The sequence below is a fragment of the Frankliniella occidentalis genome, unplaced genomic scaffold (genome assembly GCF_000697945.3).
Source record: "Frankliniella occidentalis isolate FOCC.00 unplaced genomic scaffold, Focc_3.1 Scaffold115, whole genome shotgun sequence".
NCBI lineage: Eukaryota > Metazoa > Arthropoda > Insecta > Thysanoptera > Thripidae > Frankliniella > Frankliniella occidentalis.
Window position 1 is genome coordinate 563551 of NW_026267243.1, and position 21397 is coordinate 584947.

At 48.6% G+C, this 21397-nt stretch overlaps 3 protein-coding genes across 6 annotated transcripts in view; 1 reads left to right on the plus strand and 2 right to left on the minus strand.

Annotated features, from left to right (window-relative positions):
- The window catches only part of LOC113216584 (transmembrane protein 43 homolog), an 87549-nt gene that overhangs the window by 48244 nt on the left and 17908 nt on the right, over positions 1-21397 (minus strand). For all 3 annotated transcript variants that reach the window (XM_052270275.1, XM_052270274.1, XM_052270273.1), the window contains exon 2: positions 17585-17651. The gene's annotated coding sequence lies outside the window, so the exon portion shown is untranslated. The remainder of the gene's footprint in view (positions 1-17584; positions 17652-21397) is intronic.
- LOC113204685 (uncharacterized) lies at positions 4516-7297 on the minus strand. The gene is made up of 7 exons (XM_052270269.1): positions 6684-7297; positions 6028-6290; positions 5750-5939; positions 5565-5677; positions 5285-5495; positions 4817-5206; positions 4516-4740 (listed from the first exon to the last, which is right to left on the minus strand). Exons 1-7 carry the CDS (start codon positions 6838-6840, stop codon positions 4667-4669), a joined length of 1398 nt encoding a protein of 465 aa, XP_052126229.1. The 5' UTR covers positions 6841-7297; the 3' UTR covers positions 4516-4666.
- Positions 7307-10981, plus strand: LOC113204692 (uncharacterized). Of its 2 annotated transcripts, XM_052270267.1 has the most exons (4): positions 7307-7469; positions 7552-7716; positions 7973-8167; positions 8248-10981. In XM_052270267.1, exons 2-4 carry the CDS (start codon positions 7605-7607, stop codon positions 10299-10301), a joined length of 2361 nt encoding a protein of 786 aa, XP_052126227.1. In that variant the 5' UTR covers positions 7307-7469; positions 7552-7604; the 3' UTR covers positions 10302-10981. The 2 variants fall into 2 exon arrangements, with proteins under 2 accessions (XP_052126227.1, XP_026275745.2); XM_026419960.2 differs by lacking the exon at positions 7307-7469 and having other exon boundaries at positions 7506-7716.

A 21397-nucleotide genomic window follows, 5' to 3' on the forward strand; every position in this document is an offset into this window, starting at 1 on the left:
GGCCGGCCATGCGAGTGCTGCTCGGCAGGCGTCGCGGTGGCGGTGCCGCTCACACACGCACACACACACACACACAGCGCCGCGTTGCTCTGACACACACTAATGAACGGCTGCCGCCACTGACCAGAGCCGACGCCGACTTCTCCTTCCCCCTTTTCAAAAGTTTTGCAGCCGCAGCAGCAGCAGCAGAGGCGCGGTTCTTCACAGCACTCAAAGGTACCTCCTCCGGCCCATCAGTACCTTTGGTTGACGCGGCCCCCCTAGCGCGACCCAGCGGAAGGAGAGCCAAGAGTGCAACATTGGAAAATGAACATGATTTATTACCTTTACAGCCCTGACCCTGAATGTATTCAAAACAAATTCTCGATGCCTTTGTTTGCAAAGAGATTTCACTGTCAACACCCCTAAAAAATTACCAAGTAACACCTTCTGTTTTTTCAGTGAAACGATTGCCATCGCAGCAGGGGGTATGCCGCCCGCAAACTGCGGCGAACGACACCACACCGATGAAACCTCGGCAGAGACCACGTATACGAGCCTTCAGGTTTGTTACGACAGTAACACCTAAAGGCGCGGTAGAATGCTCAAAGCGGACGTTCGTGCCTTAGGACGCCACTCTCTCTATCTCAATGCTTTTGTAAAGCGGTTAGGGATGTGGAAAATGTTTCCGAAGCTGTCGCGCGGCCACCACCACCACCACAGCCCGGCCGTAAGCCTCGGAGTGTTAAAATCTCGCGCGTCAGATCAAAATCCCGCTGCTCCTCCGCGCTTGTTCCTCGCCTCGCTCACTGCAGGAGTCCCGCAGGCCGCTGACATTATGGTTATTATAGTACACCGCAGCGGAAGTACTCGCACATGCTTCTAAAAGGCGCTGCACTGCCCGCCCTTTCCCGCTCCGACGGAGCGAGAGGAGAGAGAGAGAGAGAGAGAGAGAGAGAGAGAGACGAAGAAAGAAGAAAGGAGCAGCCCTGCCCCTGCCACGTGCCCGTGTGTCAAGTGCATCGTACAAGTCGTAGCGGCCCGACCCCGACACCGCTCGTCCCCCTTTATTTTTACTGACGTATGTCTCAATTGGTCAACTACCGGTGAACACTGTTGCATGCGAGGTTGCATGTGTTTATCACTGCGTTTGTTTTAGCACAAATTCAAGTTACTAAAAAGATTTTTTCTTGGCGAGCCGCGAGACCTCTGTTGGCTCAAAAATGTGGATCAATAGCCCGATTCGTTCAATTTTTTCCACCAAGGAACGATACCAAGCAGCCATATATACTGGTCCCAAACGGTGTATGCATTTCTATGGGGCATCTAGTGATGCCAAAATTTAAGTGAATCCCGTCCATTGCAACTGCGATCATGTCCACGAGTGAAGCACTGCTTGATGTCCGCAATGAGAAATAGGATTTCAAAGGGATCCATAAGCGCAAACACTAGTATTATACACACTACTAGTCCAGTGCTTTCCAGCCAACCCTTTGAGATGTCAGCAGTTCAGTTTTCAGAGCGGAAGTGAGCACAATCCCCACCGGCCCCCGGGGGGCGTGCGACACGCACCCCCGGCTCGTGCTCTGCGAGCGCGCCCTGGAGCCCCCTGGAGCCCCTGGAGGTTCTCCAGTAAAGTGCCTTAGCATACAATAAGCGGGCCGCAGCGAGGCGTGTGGTTCTGCGGAGAGATGCCAGAGATAGCGAACCAGAGCGGAGCCGAGCGCGGCAGAGAGGTTTTTTTTCTCTCTTGCTAAATATTAAAGTTAGAATGACCGCGCTCGCGTGGGCCTGTTGATGATAAGTGTCGGGTGCCGGCTACGGTTGTTGGGATTTTGCGGACGAAAACTGTCAGTACTGTACAAGATTGAGAGGGAAATTTGTTGGCATGAGGCAAATTCTGAGTTAATTTTCATAATGAAGAAATGATATCAATCGTCAAGAAAATGATTTTCAACTATGGGGAAAAGGGGGGGGGGAGTACTTTTGAGTTGGTTGGATCATGACAAATGTTGTTCTCTCCCTCCTGGCGCCTGATGTCTCAAAAAATATCATAGCTTCGTGATAAATCTTAACCCCCACTCCCCACTTCTTGGACGGGGGTAGTACCATGACGGCACCCATAATCTTACCCCTGGTGAAGTAGTCCGCAGGGGTGTAGTGGGGCCCGGGCACGCGTGGCTGGCTCGCGCACGGCAAACACGGCAGAGGCAGGGGGTGGGGCGGGGTGGGGTGGGAGCGGGCGGGGCACGCACGGCTCACGGCTCATAGCAGTGCGCATCACGCTTTGAAATCTCGGCAGCAGTCAGTCGACTTCCAGAAAATGAGGCCCCGACATGGTCGGTGCGCAGGCTGCGCAGGTGACCCCTCCGGCACGAGGCGCACGCCGCGCCACGCCACTGATGACAGGGCCTTACGCCTGCCTGCCTCGCACACGCATTAAAACAAGGCTGCGGGGGCCGGGGCTGGGAGAATAAACTGTATTAAGAAAAGGGTCGCGATGAAAAATAACACAGAGTGTGGGGAAAATGCAAGCAGAACACGCCGCACAACGGAGAACAAAAAGAGAGAGAACAAGACTAAAAACACGAGGGTGTGTGCACTTTTAAAATGGCATACTGCTGCGCTTCTCTAGAAGTCACAGGACGTAGACTAGAAGCAATGAGCGCAGGTACCTGCTAGCTGCTACCCTCACAAAAATAATTAACAAACATCTTCCCCCGCCCTCATGTGCACGTGCTGTGACGCCCCTCCTTATGTATTCCAAAACAAGTCGAGGGGGACCGGAGAGCGAGCGAGCGAGCGAGCGCACAGGTACCTAGAGAGAGACGTTTTGATTTAGTCGTTATCGGGACACCGCATACGGAATGCCCCACGCCTGCACAGGGTTCTCCCCTTCCCCTCCCCCCTTTCTCTCTCTGGTCTAACTAGAGACCACATCCGAATTGAATAAACCCTCAAGAATAACCAAATTCGCCTTCACATTGGACTGTTATACCGGGCGCGGGAGCGCAGCGGAAGCGGGTGAAACGTGTTATGCTGCACGGGAGATGCCCCGTCGGACACCGCCTGGGCACCTCCGGGCACCTCCGGGCACCTCCGGGCACCTCCAGGCACCACCCGGGCCGGCGGGAGGTTGGACTGGCGCTGCTAGCACCGCAATCCTGTGGTCGAGCGCGCCGGCCGCCAGCCTGCGCCAGCTCTCCTCTAGGCCCCCGGCTCGCACCACTCGTCTGCAGTTGCTTTTGGAAAAGTCTACAAAGCATTGCTATGTATTACAAAAAAATAAATAATAGGAGGCATTGTAACACAAGGTAGGCTTCGTCATAACAGAGCATTGGTATGATGCTTCCGAATTTTTGGTACGTTACAAAGTACAACTTTCAACAGTGTGACAATAGACGATCATTGATGATTGCTGATATATCAGCATACAGTGTACACTGTTGAGTTTTCAGAGTGCATTAGCAATTCGTAAAAAATGGCCATAGAAAAACAAGCAATTCAATGTGTCGATTGAATTAACAGATAAATGTTTCAATAAGCTGTCGTACGGTTACAACAGAGTAAATAAGTCAGATCACCAGCAGCAGGTTGGCGTACACTTGGATTTCCACCAGTATACCTTTGAGCCCTAAAATTCTGTGGAATAATTTTCTTCTAGTGTTTCTCATGCATTTTATAATTAACTTAGACAACGTCTTGATGAAATATGGCTTTGCTATTTTTCGCCAAAAGGTTCATCTTCAGAAAAATGGGCTGCAAAAGAATCCTGTGGTTAGTGCTGCTTTATGCGCCTTCCAGAGAAATGGAATTATTATTATTTTACTGTTTAGCACTTGGAGCACACAAGGGGAACATCACGAAAAAAAAGAACAAAAAGTGCACCTAGCCGTCACTTTAAAGAGTTACAAGACAACAAAAATGAGTGAGACAACTACACTGCAACAAGGGCTGGGGAGAACAGATTTCCAACGTTAAGTATACAAGTATTTTCTTCGACACGACTGTTAAATAATTTGCATTGCAATGCAAACGAACAGTTTAAGGTGAGGTGTGGGTGAAAATTTTGAAGCTGTTAAACAAAATCATATTTAGAGGTGCAAATGTTAAAAAAACGCTCTAGTTTTGTTGGTGCTATTTTTATTAAGATTTTAAGACCAGTTCCATGCCCGTACGAAAAAGTTTAGTCCGGCATCAGTCCGTTTTCGGTCCGGAAAGAGTCCGGCTGGACAGTCCGGCATCAGTCCGCCAAAGCGCGCGGACTAGTCCGCGAAAAAGGCCAGAACGACCAAAAAACGACCTATTTGCCGGACTAGTCCGGCTGGAACTAGTCCGCATTTGATCCGCACCGGACTGATCGCGGACTGGTCCGCACGCCGAGAGCAGACCGAAAGCGGACCAGTCCGGCACAGTCGAACTGCGCCCCCCCCCCCTTTTCTTTCCAAAACAAAATAATACCCCCTGCCCCCCTCAAAAAAAGGGGGCATTTGTTTCAAAAAAGGACTAGAGGACATTATTGGTACAACAAGCAAATGAGATGAGAATTCACGTGTTTATTCAATTCAAAAGTCAGATAAAACATCAGTCAGATAAAACATCAGTCAGATAAAACATCAGATACAAAATGATGAAACTATGTAATTATGTACAGATTAATTAAAGGGGATTTTTTAGGTACAGTTAATTAGAGAGCAGTAAGGCAAGGAATATCAGAGTTCTGGTTGAACCAACTAGGTTCAGCAGGTTGAGGAGATAGACCTAAACAACAGAAATTATAAATTAGATGCCTGCTATGTGCATTAAAGCTTCTTGAACTTAATTGAAAATATCATACCTTGGTGAGGGGGGTAGTAACCAGGATAATTCTGGTTATAACCTGGATAATGTTGGGCACCATGATGCCAATCAGATCCAGATGGAGTGCTCTGATGCGGGGAATATGAGTTGCTGTTGGTGTTCACCAAACTGGAGGGAGCCAGAGGCGAGTTGCTGACCTGGGGCTGGTTGATGTTGACCAAATTGGAGGAAGCCAGAGGGGAGGCTGGTAGCTGAGCAGATTCAAGCTGAAGCCTGAGTGGGCTTGAGTTCAGAAGCTGCTCCTTCGCAGGAGTGCGCTTTGAACCCCTCACCCTGTGTATCGCTGACCTCTGCTTATTGATAATCCTGTTGAAATTGGCTTCATTCAGGACTGGATAAGCTTCACCTTTGTTGCGATTCACAAATGCTGAAATGATCAAAGAAACAAATCAGTCCCAAGCCAACACTTATTAAAATTTGGTGTAAACAAAGAAACTAGACATACCTCGCACAGCATCTCGAATTCTCTTTGGAATTCCTAATGTCCCTTGCTTCGAACCCCTGGCTGTTACTGCTTGCCTCTCGAGAAGATCCCGACCATATAAGGAAACTAATGTGGCCCGTGTCATCTTTGCAGGGTCTCCTCGATACTCTGACTTAATAGCATTCTTATCTGCATTAGTGATGAATACTTTAGACCCCTTGGTGACCTCACACTGCAACAAAAATATTCAGTTTAGTTCACTTAATAACATAGATACTAATTTATTCAGAAATTTACTCACACAAGCTCGGTCTGAGGGAATAGGTCGCAGCTCAGCAAATTTAGTGCCCACTCCAGCTGATATACTAGCAAAATTAGCTAATGTCCTGACAAACAGAGCTCCAGACTGCGTATCTAAATAGAAAGACAAAGGGACTTAGAAAATTTGGCAATAGAATTAGATATTTAAAATGCAATTATACTTACAAGCTTTCCTGAGGGCTACACAGTGCTGGCAGCAGCCATTGATAGGCCCCTCTGTGCTGTCCATGTTCTCTTCATCACTGTAGAAGAGCGCTGCAGATTCATCAGTCTCATCATTAGATTCGGCTTCATCATCTGAAGCAAACAATTCTCTCCTACTGATGGGTTCTGCAGCTGCTCTATCCAAGGTATCCTGTGAAGTTATAAAGGATTAAATGTTGTTTAGAATTATGCACCTTTCTACAGTAAGCAATATGTTTTTCACAATACAACAAACATACCTGTGCATCACGATGAGCCTGGGAAGCTAATTTCTTCTCTCCTTCAATCTTCTTCTTTTTACTAAGCTGTTGACCCGAAGGTTTCTTTCTTTCACCTAAGGCGAAGGCCACCTGATTATTTGTAGCAGTCCCATCCAAAACAACGGCTTTCCTCGATCGAGACTTCCTTTGGCCAGGAACATTCTGAGCAACACGGTCCCTGACAATAATCTCAATCTCATCTAAAACTTTCGACTCTTCCTCTTGCAGTTTCAGTTCATCACCTGAAACCAACCAGAACAATAAACAATGATTAAAGAAATGCAAAGGAAATTTAGATCTGCTCTGCTGCCAGGAACTGTCATGATCAACAAGTCCGACCTGTGCGTTGGCTACGCTCAGTGCCACTTGCGTTTTTCAGTGTGTTCAATATATATGGTCGTACAATAGAAAACATTTGACATTTGAGACGCAAAAGCATTAACTTGAGATATGGCAATCAGACAGGCAACACGCTGTTGAGGTTACACCTTCGAGGTTAGGTTAAGACGGTCTTACGTTAAAAGAATGTGTCACAATTTAAGGTTAAGATCACGTGGAGAGAGCAAGTTAATTACACAAAGAGGGGGGTGAGCAACACACTAGCCTATAACACAAACAGTGCTGATAATACTTACTAGAAATGAACTTCACAACAACCCGCTGGATCTTGTTGCCACTTTTTACGGTGGAACAAGCGCCGTGATATCTGTCCTCGTCGTTAATGACGCTCAGATCCTCGATGCTGACTTGCTCCGTGTCCGACCATAGTAATACAGCCTTCGTTTTACCCATTATCAAATATAACAGGAAAAGAAGCTGAAAGGCGACACCAACACTACTCAAGGCGTGTCCCTAAACCCACAAACTCGTTGCGTTTGACAGCCAAACAGCCTGTTCCGAGATATCAACGATCAGTCCTACCCACCAAGCCTAATCCCCTCCTAACCTCCTCGAATCGAAAACCGAGAAAACTTTGAACACTTTGCGCTCTCGCGACACTTTCAGGTCGGTCGTCCTAACGAAGTAGTCTGGCCACTACACACTACGGCTTCGTGCTGCGTGCTGTTCAGCTGATCAGCTGTTTGAGCCTTTTATCTTCTGCTGGGCAAGGTCAAGGTCTGCAAGCTAAGTTTGGCCAACCGTTGTACAGAAGTTGAACAACCCACTGTTCGACATAAGCAGTAAGAGAAGAGTTGGTACCAAAATGTTCTGAAACATTTACTATAAATAAATAAACAAAAGAAAAGCAAAATTTTTCAAAATTTGATCGCCGAGGTTGTGTAGGTTGTGTTGGCTACACCTTCTGCATTGGGCATTTGGGCGCGTTGTTTGCAGCTGTTTGTTTGGCGGTCCTCGGAGTAGAGATGATACAACAAAATCAACAATAATTCGAATCACATGCGAACAAGTCACATTCTCAGGTTAGTATTGTGCGCGATTTTTTTTAAAACGCCAAGTAAAGAGGCTGTCAGTGAGTGTTAATCGTGCTTTGTTTGGCTCCAGGTTTATATAGAGTCAGACTTCTTGCCACACTTGTTCTCAAACTAAAAGTCATAATGGACAGAGATAGACATCTGGCTCGTAGACGGGCCAAATATCGTAAGCTCAATAACGGAGCTATTTTGGAACTTAACAACATCTCCAGCTCAGAAGACGAAGCACAGCCAGGTTTGAAAACTCACTTCATTTCACATCGAGGGGTGGATAACTCACGCTAATTCAGTAAAATAAAATCGCAATAATTCAAACTAATTCAAAACCAATTCAACCAATTCAGTCCAATTCAAATTCAATTCAAGCCAGTTCAAGTTAATTCAAATTCAATTCTTGAAATTTGTACACCCAATTCAGGAGTTATCCACCCCTCGTTTCACATCGTGTTATTGAACATTATAACTTGCATGTTTGTTTTACTTCCTACTAGGTCATTTTGAAAGTGATGATAGTGACACGGATGAAGACCATGTTGAAAATAACAGTGATGGTGACACTGCAAATGAATATGAAGCCTCAGACATTTCAAATGAAAGCGAGGTTGATCTCAACAACAGAGATGAAAGGGATATTGATAATGATGATGATGATGAAAACGACAACGACTTTCAAAATGAGTCTCTAGGTATGTGCTTGTGCTAATGTTTGACATTCTGATTGTGTATTTTCCAGAAATTCATTTTATACTTTATTTTGTTGTGATAGATGTGGATTATGATAGTGAAAGCAGTGAAGGATCTGGCGCTGATGAGAGCCAAGAAAGTGATGGCAATAATGACTCTGATGATGGTGATTCCTTTGAAGAATCTGAAGCCGATGAAGATGATGATGATGACGATGATGGTGATGTTGAAGGGCAAGAGCCAATTTATCCCGGGGCATCAATCACCTTACATGAAAGCTTATTAGCCATCTTTACTGTAATGTCTAACTGTCATCTGCCCGGCAACGTAGTAGCTCATATTTTAAAACTTATTGCCTTGCACTGTCCGGACAACAGCAGAGTAAAGAAAACTCTGTACACATTTAAGAAATATTTTGCTAAAATAGGACAAACACTTATGGTATTTCATTATTTTTGTGCTGATTGCATTTATCCCCTCCAAAGTAAGTTATCTGAATGCCAAAAGTGTAGGAAAAGGGACAATGCATCTTACTTTTTGGAATTGCCTTTATTGAACCAGCTTCAGAATCTATTCAAACGAGATAAGTTTTATGAAAATTTGCAGTTTCGGTTTAAACCTGACAGGAAACGCTGCAGTGAGAATATTGAAGACATTTATGATGGTAGAGTTTACAAAGAAGAAGTTGAAAAGGGATTCTTGAGTGACCCATCAAATATATCTTTTATGTGGTATTCTGATGGTGTCAGTATCTTTAAATCATCATCGTTTTCAATCTGGCCTCTATGCCTTGTAGTGAATGAGCTGCCTTACAAACTCAGAACTTTACCGGAAAATATTTTACTTGTTGGGCTGTGGTTTGGAAAGCACAAACCAAACCCAAATATTTTTTTGAGACCTTTGCACAAGACCATGAACAATTTTGAAAAGAATGGCCTTACTTTCAAGCTGCCCGACAACTCTACAATTCTTGTGAAAGGAAAAGTTATTTGTGGAACTTGTGACCTCCCAGCTAAAAGTAAATTTCTACAATTCAAGCAATTCAACTCCTATTATGGGTGTCCAAAATGCCTAAGTGAGGGAGCTAGGGCTCCAACAGGAAAAACTACAGTACAAGTCTATCCTTTCACTCCAAATATCGAGAAAAGGACTCATCAAGAAACCGTACAAACTGCTCGACTTGCTCTGGAAGCTCGAAGGACAAATAAGGATGCATCCATTCTGGGCATTAAAGGACCTACTCTCTTAGCTAAGATTGTACCAGATCTGATACGCTGCACTGCAATTGACATCATGCATGGAGTTGCTTTGGGCCTTTGCAAATTACTGCTTCATCTTTGGTTTGCTTCTAAATTTTCAAACATGGAATGGAGTGTGCATCATCTCTTTGATTTGGCTGATGAAAAGTTGCGAAAATTTAAGGCGCCTAGCTTTTCTCAAAGAGCCCCTCGGTCTCTTAAAGAAATGAAATTTTGGAAGGCATCGGAGTACAAGATGTTTTTAATGTATTACTCTGTACCAATTATGAAGAACATACTAGATGAAGTTTACTTGAAGCATCATTGTCTCCTTGTGTCAGCTCTGTCTTTACTATCTCAAGACAGTATATCTCTCTCTCAAGTACAAGCTGCATCTGCTATGTTACAGTCATATGTGTCAGACTTTCCAAGACTGTACCACATTAGATACTTAGGTATAAATGTGCACCAACTGATTCACCTGCCTGATGAGGTTATTAACGTAGGACCCCTGTGGGTATACAGTTGTTTTTTCCTTGAAAACTTCAATGGAAAGATCAACAAATTCTTTCACGGGACACAATGTGTTGCATTGCAAATTTGCTCTGCTGCCTCTATGTTCATGCAGATACCAATCTTTAAAAGAAGATTACAACCTGATTCACAGATAAGTAATTTCTTGAGTTCAGTTGAAAATAGTTCCAAGCCTTTTAGGATTGCTGATGTAATAGACAACTCTACTTACGCTGTGGGCTCCTACTCGTATGAATATGAAACTGTTCGAGCCTCTGCGCTCACTGTCAGAAATTTTTTAAACGCCCAGCAAGGATCATGTGCTGTCTTTTATCGATTGAAAAAACACGGAGTCATGTACTTTTCAGCAGAGTATGGGCGCTAATCAAACAGAAGAGAATCAAGTTATGTTTTATTTGAAAATGACAACTCCCCTAAATTGGGTCAGGTTTTAAGATTTGCCAAGTGGTCGGAATGCAGAGATATATGTGACATTGGATGTCAAGACTGCCCTTCTACCTATTTGGCCATAATTAAAATATTTAATCGTCAACATTGGTTCCTTCATGATATGGGTCATGTCAGACTTCCCTACATGGCCAAATGTGTTCCAACTAATGAAGTTATTGCAGTTGGAGTGCAGTCCATCAAACACCTGTGCTTTTTTATGGAAGCAAATGATGAAATGTATATTGCATACCCTGTAAATAGACTTGAAGTAGAATAATGTGAGGAATACTTAAAATTAAGAACAAATCAGGAAGATCTTTAATTTGAGGAGAAATTTTTATTTACTGAAATACCATTAAACTGTAAACAAACATCTTTATCAATTTACAACATTCTTCTTAGTTTACCTCATTTTATTGTTTGCAGACTATTTTTGCATACTAGTTTCTCTTTTAAGATTTAAAGAAAAGTGTGTGTGTTTTAACCTGCTGATTAGTCAGTGACAGTCCACCCTACATGTTCACACAGTGTAATAAATTACCAGACCATTTAGTAGTGATTTACTGTTGTAATTTTTAAAAATGTGGTATGGAATAAATAAGGGAAAGTATTGAACTTGTGTGGAAAGTCAATTCAGCCTGCTTACCTGTCCCCAATTCATATCAAGTTAATCAGAAAAATATGTATAAAACATTAGAAAACATGAAACTGCTGTTGCAAGCTAGCCCTCATCCTTCAAGGGGCCCCACAACAAAGTTCCACCGTGTGACGCAAAAGGCCTTTACCGGTATAGCTGGGCAAAAACCGTTCTGCCCCCAACTTCACATCTGCTTGGCGGGTTGGCCTACCCAGCGCGCCACAGGCGGCTCGAGTGGCGACACCGTCCCGGACTATTCGCGTACAAGTCCGTCATGGGGCGGACTGAAAACGACCTAGTCCGTCACGGGGCGGACTGAAAGCGACCTAGTCCGCTGAGGACGGACTGTCCGCGGACTGGTCCGGCATCGCGCCTCGCCGCTGCGACCTCAAAGCGGACTGGTCCGCATGCCCGGGGGTACTAAAAGCGGACTAGTCCGGTGCACGACGGATCGAACGCGGACTAGTCCACAGGGGTGCGGACTCTTTCCGGACCGAAAACGGACTGATGCCGGACTAAACTTTTTCGTACGGGTGTCGCTCAGGCGACACATAATGCGCAAGTGATTTTTCAAAGATGATTTAATAATTCATCTTTGAAAAATCACTTGCGCATTCTATGTCTACTGAGCGCTACGAAACTTGCAAACTTGCAAGTAAATTAGGATGAAAATAGGAAGTCAGTGTGTGCATCTCGGCAACTTGTAGAGCGCAGGCTTGAACTATCGACATGACACTTCACATCGCTTCCACCACCCTCCACAGCTACACAGGTAGCGCTAGAAACCAAGGAGGCTTACAGATGCTCTAGCACAGTCAAGGCTTGCCCTTTTCTAGCCCGCACCATTCCTCTTGTTTTTCAGCCCTCTGTACATCTAGGCCGCCTGCAGCTCCATCTTTGCTTTGGCCGCAGAGACGCGCAAAGCAAGTAGGATTTATGGTCGGGTCGGACTCCGTTAGACCAAAGGCAAGAACAGGGCACATCCAGCCGCGCCGAGGCTAAAGGCACGTGCAAAGGGCGGCGGCGCGAGTCCCCCCTCCCCTCAACGTTTATCATTTCTTGCTTTTTATTTGGCATCGCGCCGTGATATTGATGTGCTGCTGCTATGATTGAAGGGATCGCGCCACGGCGTGCGAGAGAGAGAGAGAGAGAGAGAGAGAGAGAGAGAGAGAGAGAGAGAGAGAGAGAGGTGGGGGGAGGAAGGGAATCAGAAAGTATGCAGATTGATACATACAATGACTCGGAGTGGGGTGCAACGTGTACTTGGTTCAGAATTTAGAGGAATGATATCTGAATATATTTGCCTTGAGACGTAGGCTAAATTGAAACATAGCTCGATAATAAACGATAAGTTAAAGCAAAAATAAAATTAAAAGCCACTGTTAAAAGCATACAGTGATTCTCACCGTAAGCTACAGTTAAAGCCTGCAGCACTGTAGCTTACGGCGAGATTCACCGTAGCTTACGGTGAGATTCACTGTAGCTGGCAGTGAAATTCACCGGAGCTTACAGGTAAAATCACCGTAAGCTACAATGCTGCAGGCTTTCACTGTAGCTTACGGTGAAAATCACTGTAAGCTTTTAACAGTGAGAGGTTTAATTTTTAAGTTTGATGCTTAGAGGACACATTTTGTTTTAAGGTACAGTTGTGACAGAGAGAGATGGATTTCCAGTTGTTCTCTAGGAGTCTGTAGAGAGGGTGGTGCATCCAAAGATGCGTTCAACAGTGCGGTCTTGTGCCGGGACCTGCAGACTAGTCGGTGCAAAGGAAGACGGGAGAGGAAGCGAGGGGCAGCAGCAGCAGGAGGAGGAGGGCGGGAGACGTGGCAGTCTTTTGTTCAAGCCGTTCGGTCCGCCCGTTCGGTTCGGTTTCATTTCCTTCGGACATCCTGCCCTCCACAAAAGCAGTGCGGTTGTCGCCGCGATTGGTTCTGGCGGAGGCGCTCGAAGCCCTCCTCATCGCTTCGGCGCCCTCCTTCCTGCTGCCCCTCATCGCGCCCGCGGTCTGGATCCCCTCTCCCCCGCCCCCAGCTACCTTTACTTAGTTTTTTGGGTCTTTCTTTTCGACGCGACAGTGGCGGACAGCAGACTAATAGCAGTACGCCCCCGCCTCGGCGCGGACAGCGTGGGAACACTAACAGGACCATCTCCGCTCCGCGCCACGCCGCGCCACGCCACCCACCGCACTGGGTACCTCGGAGGTACGTCTTGGCACCCGGAGTCGTGCAGAGCGCATCCGAGCAGCGTTGCCACATTTTCCCCTTACCAAATTCTTTCATTCCAAACGACGGACAGACGGACGAACGGGAGGGAGAGAGAGAGAGGAGAAAGGGGGAGGGGGCAAGAGAGGAAAGAAATGGATACAAACCGTCAAAAGATAGATATGAAAGATGTTTTAGCTCAAAACGTTTAAGCGAAATAAGAAAACATTTCGGAATTGGCACATTATAAAGCAATTTGAGTCCCATAGGAAAACTCTGCAACCCATATTGTAACTATCGTTGCCTCTTACAGAGCCTGATGGCAGCAGGGCAGGTCATCAATAAGTTGTCGGATGTTTGAAAAGCTCACGAAACGCCTAGCGGGGCGGAGCGAGGCGCGGCGGCGGGGCGGCAGGTGGCGGCGGCGCGGCGCTCAAGCGAGAAGCAGGCAGGGCTGACTGGAATCAATTTTCGTCACCTAGCGAGTCATCGCCAACAACAGGCGTTCTGCTTTGGCGGGTCGCCGTAACAGTCAAAGTCATTTGTCCGCTCACCAGCGCGCTCACCGGTGCCCACCAGCGACCAACGCGCCGACTCACCAGTCTAGTCTAGTGTGTTGGACTCTGATAGTCTGCAGCAAATAAGCTCAGCTATTCTTGGCTTACACGAAGCCGTCATACTTCTAGCTGCAAGGATTTGAGATGTGCGCTCGCAGCCCGCCTAACTGCGGCAGTTAGACTGTACGGCACGCACGCATGCGGCCCGCTTTTGCCAATCTTCTCTGGCCCTGACCGCGCCCTGAAGGCATTACAGCCGCCCACACTCAAAACGCCACGGCTCCTCTGCTTGTCAAAATTTTGTCATCTTTCTCGGCCTGCCAAATTTAAGGTGTTTTTCAGAGACTGACAATTTTTAGGCTCTTTTGGACTTCCTTAGAATGGCAAAACTTTGCGTTCAAAGAAGGCAAATAGAGGCAAAAAAGAAGCGAAAAGTTTGTCGGTCTCCGAAAGAATGCTATATTCAGAACGGACTGCCAATCTTTTGGCAACATCGACACGAATCAGCCATATTGAAAGAGTGACTACAAGTGACGACTTTGTTTCGCACCAAGACTTGCAGAGTCCTGCGCTCTCTCCGCTCACCGCGCCACGCTCTGCGCTCACCGACACCAAGCCCGCTCTGCTCTGCAGCGCGCACGCCGCAACCAATGATCCGTGGACAGAGGTCGAACCAATCAGGCCGTTCCACCGCGGGGGCAGCGAGCGGCAGCGGCGCGCAGGGCACTTTTACCCAATCCGTCACAAAACTCTACCGCGACTTCGAAACGGCGCAAAATGAGTCTCTATCTCTCTCTCTCTCAAGTGCGTGCCGATCTGCCGCCCATCCCCCCGTCGCTCGCTTCCGCTACTTTCGCTAAAAAGCGTCGCGTCGGCGCCGCCGCCGGTACGAGCGCGGCGTCGGACCCCTCCTCGTTCGCCGAGCGACGCGCAGCACACAGACCAGAGCCCCGCCGAGAGAGGCGCTTTTATTTATCGACACTTTCCATGGCGTGCCCGGGACGGGCGTTAACGAGGCTTTACGAGCGTCAAAACGGTGCGTATACCGACCGGGAGGGCCGCCGTTGCCGGGCTCGTGCGCGAGGGGTCGGGTGCGCCCGTTTGATAAACTGGGCGTGCACTGCACCCTGGGCGCACCTTGGCCGAGCCGCTCGCGCGTCTTCAGCGGCTCGGCCAGGTTTCATGGCACGGCGAGAGCGGCACCGACGTGGGGACGAAATTCATTAGGTGTATCACAGGCGGGAAGTAGCCCGGTCGGCTTACTCGCTCACTCTGGTCGTATAAAGACATTAATGTCTAAATCTTTTAAGATTTGGCGCCACATTGATTTTGGTTGGTCTCTTTCTTTACATTTTTCGAGAAAACGGAAGTGTTAGTTTGAGAAAGTCCTCAATCCTTGTATGCTCAAAATCGGGAAACAACATTTTTGTGGGTGTACCTCTTACCTATAACCTCCCCGCTTCGCAGTCATAAACACGGAGCTTATTAGCGTGCGGCAGCTACGCACGTACTCCCCCCCCCCTTTTCCCCCTGACTCTCTTCCTTCCCCTTACGTCTCCCTTTCCCTACCCGCTCTAATGCGAAAAATAATGTCCCGTTCGAGTACCTATGCCGTCTCTGCATCTGAGTAACTCAATCGCTTCGCTCCCGGGCCGGCGGCAGGGGCGAGCTGGGCCGCCCGCCCCGCGCGTGTGTCGGGCGGGTCTGCCTACCCGGCCGGCCGGCAGGCTGACGCAGCACAGTGGAGGCCCGCACGTTCATGGCATTCGTTGGCTGATAATCAAACTACGACGACTTGACAATTTTAACATGTTGAGCCCCACTGCCTGGGCTCATAGTGGCCGTGCCTTTTCTAGAAAACGCCACCCCGCGACCTGGGACTCTCTGGGACTCAAAGTGTGAAATGTACAACCGGTTTAACAGTTACTATAAAGAAAGAGTTCGAGAGTGCTGGGCATACTTTTTTAGCTCGGCTGTCAAGCTTTAGATTTTGTGTGTTTTTTTCCAACTTTAGATTATGTATAACTTTTTAGACGTTTGCAAAGTTAAGCAGGCATGCCCGCGCCTCGGTTTAAAGGTCCGATATGTCTCCAGTTTGCTTCAAGAACAGGTACTTTATCACGACAAATTGGCCTTGCTTTTGTTGGTCACTTCATTGATCCATCTCCAAGCGTCTTTGCACGGAGAGCCCGATCACAGATCAGTAATCACTACATGCCGCACCGAATTAAGGCTCAAAAGAGCAGTACGAGAGGGGGCACAATACAGCCTCGCGAGTGAATGCGTCTGATCTGTCGACGGGACCCACATTTCTTTATGTACAACGCGATGCCCCATAAATGGCTCCAGGGCCCAGTGCTCCCTAGAGTCCAGGAGAGCCGGGGCTCCCACCAACGCGACCAGTACGGTGGGGCGGGGAAAGGGGGATCGGAGGGCTGTGCGCTTATGTACTTAGACGTGTCAGACGGTCATTCGTCACAGGTCGATTGTCAGCTTCGATAGCCGTCTGCGGATTGAATGGCTCTGCTTGGACCGGCCTCGCCTCCCGCGGCCATCGCGGTCCCCGGCCCTGCGCGGCGCCCTGCTCGCCCCGCCCGCCACACAAGCAGAGCTGCCTGGCCTATGGCACCCCAGGGGGGGAGAAAAAAAAATCACAAATATTTCAGGAAGCGAAAAAGAAAGTTCTTCGTCTGGTTTCGAGAAGAAACGAAACCCAAACGGGGTGCTTCGTGTCCTCTTTAATAGATGCTAAATGCATGCAATTTTTCCTGATGTTTCATGGTGTTCGAATCTGAGCAGTTGACGGTTTTTTTCCCTTCACTCTCTCTTCCACCGCGCTAGGTCAGGGGAGGTTAGGGACACCCGAGGGGGCTGCGCCACGCCCCGCCCCGCCACGCCTCGCCAGTAATTAGCTGGAGGAGGTTGTCGCTGCCGCGATACTCAGCGTAGCGTGGCGTGGCGCGGCGGGGTGGGGCGGGGAAGCTCGCGGAGTGCGATGTACGACACGGCTGGATGGTGCTCCCCGGAAAAACAGGTACGACCGGAACACCCCGCAGCCCCAGTGGCGGTTGTAGAACTGTATGCGTGCGTGCGTAAGAGAGACAGGTATAGCCATCAGAAGAGCAGGCTGGGCTGAACTGAACAGTCCACGCGGGCACGAGATATACCAAATTCAAGAGACTTCTTTGTATTGTAATGCATCGTATACTTGGGCGTTAGAGTCAGTCCGATCTGGGCCGCGCGTGGAGGAGCAGAAAGCCGGTGGCACCCACCAGCCAGAGGACCATCTCTAGCAGCTCAGCGCACCGCAGCGCAGCCCCCTACCAACCTAATTATACCAATTAAGATCCGACGGCGAGATAGGGGGAGGATGCAGGGGTTTCGCGCTGTGTGCCACTCGGTGCTCGTCTCTCTCTCTCTCTCTCTCTCTCTCTCTCTCTCACCCCCTATTCTCCGACTGCCTTTCATTACTGTTGCTCAAACGCTCCGAGGCGTGGCGCAGAAAATATCATAGCAGCTCCCGACTTTACAACACACACACACACACACACACACACACACACACACACACACACACAAAATAGTAACGGACGCCTGTCAATATTAATAATGACACAATAGATTGCAAATATCACGGCCCCACTCCACTTTGGCGAAAGATCATTACGCTAATCAGTTTTGCGATACTGTACAAGGCGGTGGGCGCGGCATCGATTCAATAATGCGATTACTATTCTGGTACGCGACGAATCACCAGCCTGGGAGGCGGCCCAGCCCGCCCGCCCGCGCTGCGTTCGGAGTGATGGGGAATTCAGCGACTCACCTTCCGGAGCTGTCGACTGGCCTGCTCGGGCCGGGGTGATCTTGAGCTCAGCAAAAAGTTATTTCACCTGCAACAGTTAAAAATAAAACCGTACCGTTTTAAACAACGTCAAACTCACAATACAAAACTCAAATCGTTTTCTTACTGATACTACAACTCTCATTATTGCAAGAACATTGTTATCGTTGATTATTCATCTATACATGCCCCCCCCCCCTCTCCGGCGGCGAGGGAAACACGGGACTGTCACCGACTACAAGCCGCGGAGTCACGTTATCTCTCCATCCATCGTTAATCTGCTTGTACGCGTAAATTACGAGCGCTGCTGATTGAATGGAGACAACCGCTTTAAGCTCACTTAAGTCGTTGCACTACCGCTGTGCTGCTGCTGCTAGCCAGCTCACGTCACCGGGTATCGCATCTGTCGTCGTGTCGAGCGAGCGGGCAAGCGGCAGACCCGCCCCGCCCCTCCCCTCTCGGCAGAGACCTATAGGAGCACCATTACTGGAGAGCGCTCGATCTCTGCACACGTCAAACAGGAAGGAGCTGTGGATATAAATTTCGATTGAGCCCCCACCACCATCCCCTCTCTTTTCGTGGGACAAGCCGGCTATTGGGGCAATGGGTTCGTTCGCAAATAACGAAACACGTGTTACGTGTTTTTAAACCTGTGGGCTGCGTCTGTGTTCAGATCTTGCAAGATGAAATTTTTAAGCTTGTGCAGTGACAACTGTGTGTCTACAATTATTAGACAAGATAAAAATTTGTCCTGCAGGAAAAACAAATTTGGCACATTTCAGGATTCAAAATTTCATCTTTCACGCATTTCGCCACACATTGTCCAATGCAATTTAGAGAGTAACACCCCTCACCTCTCAAAACGATGCGACCAATGAAAAACTAATGGGCGCTAGAGGTTTTTCAGTTAGGACATAAAGTAACCATTACAGTTCCCAGTGCGCCCCATCCGCCCCCGAAACGTTGTGAAGCGATATCGCAAGCTTTGGACCGAAAAATTGTCTATTTAAAAAGTTTTCTATTCAAGTGTTATGGAAGAAAACGTCTCAAATCTTGAAAGTGTTCTACTTTCAATTTCTCAAGTACTTTGCGAGTGTTCACATTCCCAGTTAAGTACCTTGCACCTACAAAACATGTGCTTCCAGTTCAACATTGCAGATGAACATGAACCAAATGAAATGTCAATGTGCAGTGCGACACTCGCCGCCCCGCGCCAGTCCCGGAGACTTAAATGCGCGGTAGACTTAGAGAACACTAGGCTGGCCAAGATGGCTCTCCCTTCGGACTGGGATTGGTCCATTTTCACATTAAGGCACATCTATTATTGAGCCTATGATTTAACATAGGAGCGTGACCAAATGGTGGTCATACTGCACTCAACGTTTTACAAATGCAAATTGATCGAATTAATTGTAATTTTACAAGTAGCCCGTTTTGCAAAACCAAGATGAAATGTTTGCATTCTAAATTAACAAAAGTATTCGTCACTTTTGTCAGTACGAAATCATTCGCAGAATTATTTGTTATAATTATTGACGACAAATGACGAAATCAATCAACAGCACAAACGGCCATATACACTTGGTACAATGAACACTGTTGACAGAGTAACGAAAAAACGACACGCCGAGAGCGCAGGGCCAGGCAACGTGTAATACATTTATGTGCGTCATCAAAAACGTGCGTAATCAAGGACTCAAACGCGTTCAAAGCAAAAAGAGCAGCCGTGGAGGCAGCGGCCAAATGGCATGGGCCGCGGACTGGGGCTCACCGCGGGGGGACCAGCGAGGAAAATGACAAAATCTCCGTGCGCAAAGCCCTAATGGGCTGCTCTAGCCGAGGCTCTAGCCGAGGCTCTAGCCGCCTCCACCTCCGTTAATGAGACCGAGACCGGCGCCAGGCTGCCTGCAAGGAGGAGCAGCCAACGTTGAGAGCACTAGTGCCACACTGGAAAAAGCAACGTGCATCAGTAACACATTGCACAATCCTGAACTATGCTCTTTTGCTTCCGCAAAAAAATCCTGTATTTCGTATAACGTATACAGTAAATAATTGTTTGCAAATAGTGTACAAGCGCATGTATGCAGTAAAATACCAAATAACTTTGGCATAGCACACCCTTGATTCCCGTAGGATTTTTCGAGTGTGTACCAGCAAAATGTACTCAGAATTAGCATGCGCCCGTTACGCACACACACACTGTTTACCTTCAATACTTGAGGGCATACGCCAAGTACTTGAAAACATCACACTTGGTTCCCTACAGCGCATCGGAGAGTCGCGCCCTGCTCTCCACCACCTCACGGCTCCCGCCTCACGCTCCCGCGTGGTGCATGATACAATTATTCCGGCGCGGCAGCGCATCGGACGTGCAACGGGTGCCTTTGGGTACCTCTATGGGTACCTCTATAGGTACCTCCAGGTACCTCCAGGTACCTCCAGGTACCTCTGGGTGCCTCTAGGTACCTCTGGGCAGCGACGCGGCCCCTCTGCGATTTCTATTCCAGAGAGAGAGGAGGGGTCGGCTAATGCTAATGTGCATGTGTATCTGGAAGGCGGTGGCGCGGACGGCGGCGCAATTATCATTTAGCCCCCTGCATCAGCCCCGCATCAGTCATGGGCGCGGTAACGCGGCGGCGGCGCGCGCAAGACGGGGAATTACATTATTATTATTGATCCAAATGGAATAATTTGTCGTGTGAGATGATATATACATACATGGGGAATTGAAACGAACGTGCACCGCCGGCCCGCGCGGGCTCGTGCGTCGTCGACCTGATTAAGGTGTCGGCCGTACGCACCGACAGAGAGTGTGGGGAGGGGGGAGGGAGGGGGGAGCAAGGCGACGCAGGCGGGAACACGGCTACTGAGATGTAAACTGCGGGAGGCAGCGCAGAGGGTGCGCAGGGAGCGGGGGGGAAGGACCAGCGGTGGAAGATGAATGCGTCCACTCGGTACAAAACTGATAAAAAGCGACTTCACCACCAGCGGGGAGTCGCACGAAAAAGAGAGGCAGAGAGTCAGAGAGAGGAGGAGGAGGAGGAGGAGGAGGAGGAGGAGAGGTAGAGGAGAGAGGACGGGAGGGCCTCAGGAGGCTCCAGCGAGGACGTTCGGTTGACGTGAGAAGACCGGAGGGCCACACAGCGCAGAGTGGTGGAGGGTGAAGAGAGGGCAGGCAGAGAGGGGGAGGGAGAGAGAGAGAGAGAGAGAGAGAAGGGGGAGGGAGAGGGGTTGCGGACACGTGACCCCTGGCCTGGCTCATGTTTCAACGCATTGCGCATGGAGCCCAAGAGCGTCCAGGTCCAGTCCGGCTGGACCCAACGCGGAGAAAAATGTTCTCTTTTTTTCCGTGTTTTGTTCTTTAAAATAGAAATTCAGTGCAAAATGCGCACTAGCAGGCAACTCTCTCCCTTACTGAAGAGAGGAGGTAGACGTAAAGAGAGAGAAAGAGAGAGAAAGAGAAAAGGAAGGGGGCGAAAGAGAAAGCGAAGCGGGCATCTCTGCCGAAGGGTCATTTGGGGCGCGTAACGACCTCCAGCCTCATAAACCGCGCCTTCGGGCCTCGGCGGCCGGGTTTTCGGCGCGGGCGGGCCTCCCGCCTCCCAGCCCCTCTGCTCGCAGAGTGGGGCCACATTCGGGCCGAAACGGGCGACGGTCACGAGGCCTGCGGGACGCACGGCAACTGCACCCGGGGCGAGGTACTAGGGGAAATAATTATTATCGTCCGCTTTAGGATTTTATTTGCAGAGTGTACCAGTGCAAGCACGGCGTTGCGGAAGGTTATGGTTCGGGGGG